The sequence below is a fragment of the Anoplolepis gracilipes genome, chromosome 10 (assembly GCF_047496725.1).
Source record: "Anoplolepis gracilipes chromosome 10, ASM4749672v1, whole genome shotgun sequence".
NCBI classification, from domain to species: domain Eukaryota; kingdom Metazoa; phylum Arthropoda; class Insecta; order Hymenoptera; family Formicidae; genus Anoplolepis; species Anoplolepis gracilipes.
Window position 1 is genome coordinate 3,110,600 of NC_132979.1, and position 7,243 is coordinate 3,117,842.

General features: G+C 28.1%; 1 protein-coding gene across 1 annotated transcript; it reads right to left on the minus strand.

Annotated features, from left to right (window-relative positions):
- Positions 1 to 3,171: 3,171 nt before the first annotated feature.
- On the minus strand, positions 3,172 to 6,388 carry LOC140670320 (uncharacterized). The gene is made up of 3 exons (XM_072900879.1): positions 6,224 to 6,388; positions 4,571 to 5,743; positions 3,172 to 3,563 (listed from the first exon to the last, which is right to left on the minus strand). The coding sequence occupies exons 1-3, from the start codon at positions 6,338 to 6,340 to the stop codon at positions 3,330 to 3,332; spliced, it is 1,524 nt and encodes a 507-aa protein (XP_072756980.1). The 5' UTR covers positions 6,341 to 6,388; the 3' UTR covers positions 3,172 to 3,329.
- Between the last annotated feature and the right edge of the window lie 855 nt (positions 6,389 to 7,243).

Genomic DNA, 7,243 nt, shown 5'->3' on the forward strand with positions numbered 1-7,243 from the left:
AATAATGAAGCGCGTTAATGTATTAGTGTTCGGCCAGCTGTAATAAGTTGTAGCCCAGTGTCCGACCTACAGACTTCTATACAGGGTGTATACAAACATGTGAGATGTGCTTCAAGAACGGATAGAGGACACAAAAATAATCAAAAAAGCTCCTATAAACATGTGTTATATTTTATACATTGTTCTCGAGCCATGTATAAAATATGATTCGGCTGCCTACTTGTACAGATGTTCGAAATGGCTACCTTTAGCTTAAATGCAAGCATCGATAGATCGAACAAATACTTGGAATTTTTGAAAGAGTAAGTAATTCTATGATACGTCAACTACATGCATTCAAACTGAAGGTAGCCATTGTGAATATCTTCTGTAAAAGTAGACATCTGAATCACATGCATGGCTGTAACTCGAGAACGATGTAAAATATAACACATGTTTATAGAAGCTTTTTAGATTATTTTTGTATCCTCTTTTCGCTCTTGAAGCACGTCCCACATGTTTGTATACACCTTGTATATTACTAACTCCTTAGGTAAAGCATCTTCATTTTTATGTACAATACAAAAAGTACATAAAAGTAATCTATTTTCTACATATACAACGAAGAGCGTACATGTTTGAAGGGAAACTCCTATGTCCACGTACAAAATAAGTTATTTTTAGCAAATGTCTTTTAAAGACATTTTATATAAGCGAAACTTAGAGAGTTAACAGTCTAGTAATATAGTATATAAAAATCTGTGGTCCGACCACAATTAGAAAATTAATATATGTTTGAAAGCAAATGTTAATGTAAATAGATATTTAATATAATAAAATACAAGTCTAATTTAAATTATTATTTATAACTCAATAATATTTAATGTTTGTCAAAAATTATAAAGACAATTTGTTGCATAACATAGAAACATAAAATAGTATACGCTTTTAATAATATATTATTAATTATAGTATTATTAATAGCATACATTATTTTAGGTTTCCATGTTATGCAACAAATGTATGTATGCAATGTATGCTATTAATAATACTATTAAGTATTATTAACATGAATTGTTAAAATAAGTTATTAATTCATAATAGTTATTATTATCACAGTCAAAAAGTGAAATATTTTTCATAACCGCATTGAGTATAAGAAAAAAAGTTTTTAAAATCATGTATTAATATACAATATCATAATAATAATCGTAGCAATCAATCAATATATAAAGTAAATACATAATAAATATATGTAATATATAACATAATAAAGAATATATATATATATATATATATATATATATATATATATATATATATTGTTTGGAAATATTAAGAGGCTTATATTCAAAATTTTAAATTTTGAATCTAATCACATTTATTATTCCATCTATTATTTCAAGAGAAGAATTATTATTTGCTTCATATGTAAATCGAACTTTTTTATTGTTACATCCACACAAAAAATTAACTGATAAGTAATTATTTTATAACAAATATTTCTCTACATTTTCGATGTGATTCGTGAACGTTTAAAATTCTTATTTATAACAAATCAAGAGCTGTGATCAAAGAAAACTGTCATCTGACAAAGTTTCTTTCATTTTTTACAATGCTCTACATCCTTGCAATCTTTTTCGAGCAATCAATTTAAACAAATCTTTCATGCTCTTGATGCGAGATTATCTCTCATGTCTTGAAAAACTTTGTCTAAAAAAAATGTAATGTCTAAATACTCATACAATAACTTAGTATATAAAATTTTGTGCAAGGATTGTGATGCGTCTTATGTATGTGAAATGTGTAGGCAACAAAAGAATTCTTCGAATTTCGAAACATTGGAACCACGTCTGTAGAAATATCTCACAGCTCTCGGTCATCACAAATCACAAACTGAAATATAATCAAGATTTTATTATATTTAGGATAGTAATGAAATTTTAGATATTGAATTTTCACTCGATAAAAAATTTGTGTCTGAAATGTCGTTCATTAAGCGAAGAAAACTTGAATCTGAAGAGTGATATCGAAAGCTTACATCATTTGCTATAATAATGTAGAATTTGCCTAAAATTGAATTCTGCTGCGTTTATTCTTCTTTTTGCTAACCTGGTACCTTTGCAACGCAGCTCTTAGTTAGAGACAAATTTGTTGACTTGTCATTATTATGTGTCAAATCATCGACTGATACAAATGACAATAGTTTTAATATGGCCGATTAATTTATATAGACTCGGCGCGAATTTTGATGAGTCGTTCCTTCGACTATCTATTTTATTTTAATTTTCAGTTTTAATAACTTTTTATATGTCTACCTTCAACTCGGGAAAGATACAGATCAGTCGTGTATATATCGAGAACAATTATGTTTAAGTACCGGAACATCTTACAAGGAATGACCTACTGAAGGGATATGTTCATCAAATTACCTTGGAGTACATTTTATACCATTTTTTGATTTTAAATATCTTTATTCTATAATACTAACAATAAGTTTATGTTATCATCTTGATCGTTAACATACGACATTTTTTTAACTTTAATATATATTTTTTTTTCTAAATAAACTGGAACAAATGATTCGAAACGTTCATAATTAATGCATATTTTCTAAATATTTTATATCATAATAAAAAAATTTCACTCTAATTACCTTAGTTCTTATTTGCTTGTTTAATTTATTATAATATGTAAAAAAAATCGCTAACTGTGAGCGTTAACAATTATCTATATATTCAATCTACATATATCTGTGAAGTTAAATTTTTACTGACACACTTTAAAAATTTGTATGCATAATCATGTACATATGCATGGATTACTATGTTTTATTCTAAAGAATTCTTATAATATCTAATAATATCTTTGAAATTAAACTCTAAAGTTAAACTTTATTTATATAAAATAAACGAGACTAATACTTTTTTTCTGCAAAATGCAATTGTGATTTACTATTGCCGTTTGAATTGCATTTCACTGTCGCTCTATTTTACTATTTTACTCTCTTTTCTTTCTCTTTTTCTCACGTAAACTTAATAATTTATATAATTTATATAAAAGATTTTTTGCAATTATTAAAAACAAGAAATTGATATTAATTCCAAAATATAATTGCAGAGTAGGAAATTTATTTACACAAGATATATTTTGATACATTTTAATATATAATAATAAATTACAAACATAATTGCAATTATATTTTACAAAATTCTGACTTTAAAAATATTTTGTGTTTTTTATAATATCATAGATAGTATTATACTCGTGATAATTGAAAATTCTGCCTGATATATTGTGACATTTATTACTATTTCCAATTAGCTGTACTCTGCAGCCTGTTTTTCAACCTACTGTGCAGCCTCTATTGCAGCTATCTCTGCTATTAAAAGGAATTCCACGATAACGGTCCTCTCAGGGAGGGGTATCAAACTAAGTAGGAAATTAACAAAGAGACAATAAGCCTCCAAACCCCCTGTTATAAGGAATGTTATGACAATAAATCTTTCGTCTGGAGGCATCAGACTGAGTATGTACACAAGAAATGCTTTTAAAATAGGATTTGCAGTTATTATTTGACAGCTCTGAAATAAAATTTTATTTTTTTAGTTTGTCTATTTACATATATTTATATATATAATAGATATTATAATTAATTATAGAAGAACGTGGGGTAGAACGAGCAAAGTAAGCATTGAGCAAGTTTTCAACATATTAAAAAAAAATAAATTGATCTTTTTTTACTAAAAATATTCTTTGAAATATCCACTATAAGAAAAAACACAAGTTTATTATAAGATAATAGTTTAAATAGACAAGATTATTGATTTAGTAAAAGTCTAGATTTTCGTGATATGTTTTTCATGCGAGATATAATGGACTACGTCCAAAACTTGTTTATTTCATTAACATTGATGTCTAAAACTTCTTAAAAGTTGTATATTATAATATAATATATAGAACATAAGAATATAGATTTGTATTTTTAAATGATAACTATAAATTAATAAATAAAAACAATTCTCTTGTTATAATAAATATTTTTCTCTTTAAAACATGGAAAAATATCCTAATAATTTTTGGTATTAATTTTGAAAGACAGCATCTACTCTCTTTCTTTCTCTAGTATAAAAATAAAAAGTACAACATTTCGTGGGCTAATTTCATTAAGTCAAAACGTATTTATTTACTTTGGATCATATAAAAAATTATAATTAATCAATATTTACATAGACACAGTATGAAATTAATAAGAAAAGATCATTTTAAAAAATAAATGTATTTACGGTAATAAAAAATAGAATTTTATCATTGTTTACCTTATGTAAATACATCGAAGAATTACAACTCAGTCGCGAAGAGCACAGTAAGTGCATTAAATAATTTATAACAACTTTTAACTAAAAATATTGCGACCACTGATAACAACACGCAGAAAGAGGCACCTAATAGCAACATATTTCATGACATGGTAACATCTCTGTAAAAAGATATTGACTCTGCACTATTGTACTCCGCGGTGCCGTTCTATCCCACGTTTCCCTACATTTCATTATTGACACACCGAATACTAAACAATTTTCTACGTAACAAGTTTCTTATCTGTAGACTTTGCATTCTGCTTTTCAGCCTCTTCTTTAGCCCGCTTTTCAGCCTCTTCTTTAACCCGCTTTTCATCTTCCTCTTTAGCCCGCTTTTTAGCCTCCTCTTTAGCCCGCTTTTCAGCCTCCTCTTTAGCCCGCTTTTCAGCCTCGTCTTTAGCCCGCTTTTCAGCCTCCTCTTTAGCCTGCTCTTCAGTCTTCTGTTTAGCCTGCTTTTCAGCCTCCTCTTTAGCCCGCTTTTCAGCCTCCTCTTTAGCCCGCTTTTCAGCCTCCTTTTTAGCCCGCTTTTCAGCTTCCTCTTTAGCCCGCTTTTCAGCTTGTTCTTTAGCCCGCTTTTCAGCCTCTTCTTTAGCCCGCTTTTCAGCCTCCTTTTTAGCCCGCTTTTCAGTTTCCTCTTTAGCCCGCTTTTCAGCCTCCTCTTTAGCCCGCTTTTCAGCCTCTTCTTTAGCTCGCTTTTCAGCCTCCTCTTTAGCCCGCTTTTCAGCCTCCTCTTTAGCCCGCTTTTCAGCTTCCTCTTTAGCCCGCTTTTCAGCCTCTTCTTTAGCCCGCTTTTCAGCCTTCTCTTTAGCCCGTTTTTCAATCTCTTCTTTAGCTCGCTTTTCAGCCTCCTCTTTAGCCCGCTTTTCAGCCTGTTCTTTAGCCCGCATTTCAGCTTGCTCTTTAGCCCGCTTTTCAGCCTGCTCTTTAGCCCGCTTTTCAGCCTCTTCTTTAGCACGCTTTTCAGCCTCTTCTTTAGCCCGCTTTTCAGCCTGCTCTTTAGCCCGCTTTTCAGCTTGTTCTTTAGCCCGCTTTTCAGCTTGCTCTTTAGCCCGCTTTTCAGCCTTCTCTTTAGCCCGCTTTTCAGCCTCTTCTTTAGCCCGCTTTTCAGCCTCCTCTTTAGCCCGCTTTTCAGCTTTTTCTTTAGCCAGCTCTGCAGCCTGCTTTGCTTTCTCCTCTGCAGCCTCTATTGCAGCCATTCCTGCTGATAAAAGGAATTCCACGATAACGGTCCTCTCAGGGAGGGGTATCAAACTAAGTAGGAAATTAACAAAGAGGCAATAAGCCTCCGAACCCCCTGTTTTAAGGAATGTTATGACAATAAATCTTTCGTCTGGAGGCATCAGACTGAGTATGTACACAAGAAATGCTTTTAAAATAGGATTTGCAATTATTATTTGACAGTTCTGAAATGGAAAAAAATAAATAAAATTTTATTTTTTTAGTTTGTCTATTCACATATATTTACATATATAATAGATATAATTGATTATACATTTCATTATTGACACACCGAGTACTAAACAATTTTATACGTAACAAATTTCTTACTTATAAGTAAATCAAAAACTTTCTGTTAGCATTTTATACTATTTCTACGAATTATTTTGCAAATATACAATATTATAATTATATGCTAGTATATATATATACATATAATTTTTAACAAAAATATATATCAAAGAATTTGTAATACTTTTTATTTTATGATATGTAAACATGGAAGAGTAACAGTTTAAAAAATTTTTAAAAGCAAATTATACAATTAACGTATAATTATTATATCATAATTAAATGTATCAATAATTAAATGTACAAAACTAAATATTAATAAATATAAGAAACAAAATGGTGTAACAGTACATCGGTAAATAATAGTTCTATACCTTAGATTGCAAGAGCGAAACAGAGTTTGTTTGAGCTGTTGGAGCAGCCATGGCATCAGAAATTAGGCTTACCGTAAAAACGGCAATTAACAGAAATATATATATTTTAATCTTCATCGTTACAAACTTACGAAGGTTTAATACAAACTTTCGAATTTTTCAATATTACATCTTTTTAGTACATCAATTTATATAACAAAAAATCGTGATTTAAACATTATAAATACTATCTAATCTAAAATGTTCTGATTTATTCAGACTATTAAATTTTATTTAAACATGACTTTTTAAAACTCAAGATAAAATAATGCTTATTATTGAATATAAAATTGCTTAAAAGGAATAAACACAATGATTTTAATGTTATTTGAATATTACATTTTTTGCATATAATCACGTACAAGAAATCGTGCAAAATATATTTTTTAGTGATTCTATTTTTTATTGATTTTATTTCTTTTTATAAGAAGTAAAATATACACATTTTATTGATTAATGTAATATTAACATTTGTATCAATAATATTTTACGAAAAATTTTACATAACTTGAAACTACGCATAAATATAAAACATATTAATTAAATATATTAAAAATTTATTTAAATAAATAATAATAACTTATAGTTTTTACAAAATGCATTTGTAACTTGTGATTTTCGCTTACCTATTAATTATGTATATAATAATATATATGATATAAAAGATATAATAAATCAAAATATGTAGTTAATGGATATAATTAATGATTAATAAAATAATTATATAACATATTTATATATTTGAACATATATAATCTTCGTTTTTGTAACATAGAAAGAATGAGTATGTATGTATGTATATACATAATATTTTACATTTAGTAACAAAGATATTTTTTCGTTTTTTCTGATATAATATTATTGTAGAATAATATTATTGTAGAATAGTTACTTATTTGATAAATCTGCCGATTATGTTGTACATATTTAACTACGCAAATTAATCAAAGTAGCTCTTTAGTATATTTTGCTAATATATTA

What these genes read in the sequence shown, in the direction of transcription:
- LOC140670320 (XM_072900879.1), bottom strand. Translation starts at nt 6,340, where the DNA reads ATGAAGATTAAAATATATATATTTCTGTTAATTGCCGTTTTTACGGTA. An exon ending in TTTCGCTCTTGCAATCTAAG is followed by an intron (nt 5,744 to 6,223) that starts GTATAGAACTAT and finishes TTTCCATTTCAG; the next exon opens with AACTGTCAAATAATAATTGC. An exon ending in AGTCTACAGATAAGAAACTT is followed by an intron (nt 3,564 to 4,570) that starts GTTACGTAGAAA and finishes ATTTTATTTCAG; the next exon opens with AGCTGTCAAATAATAACTGC.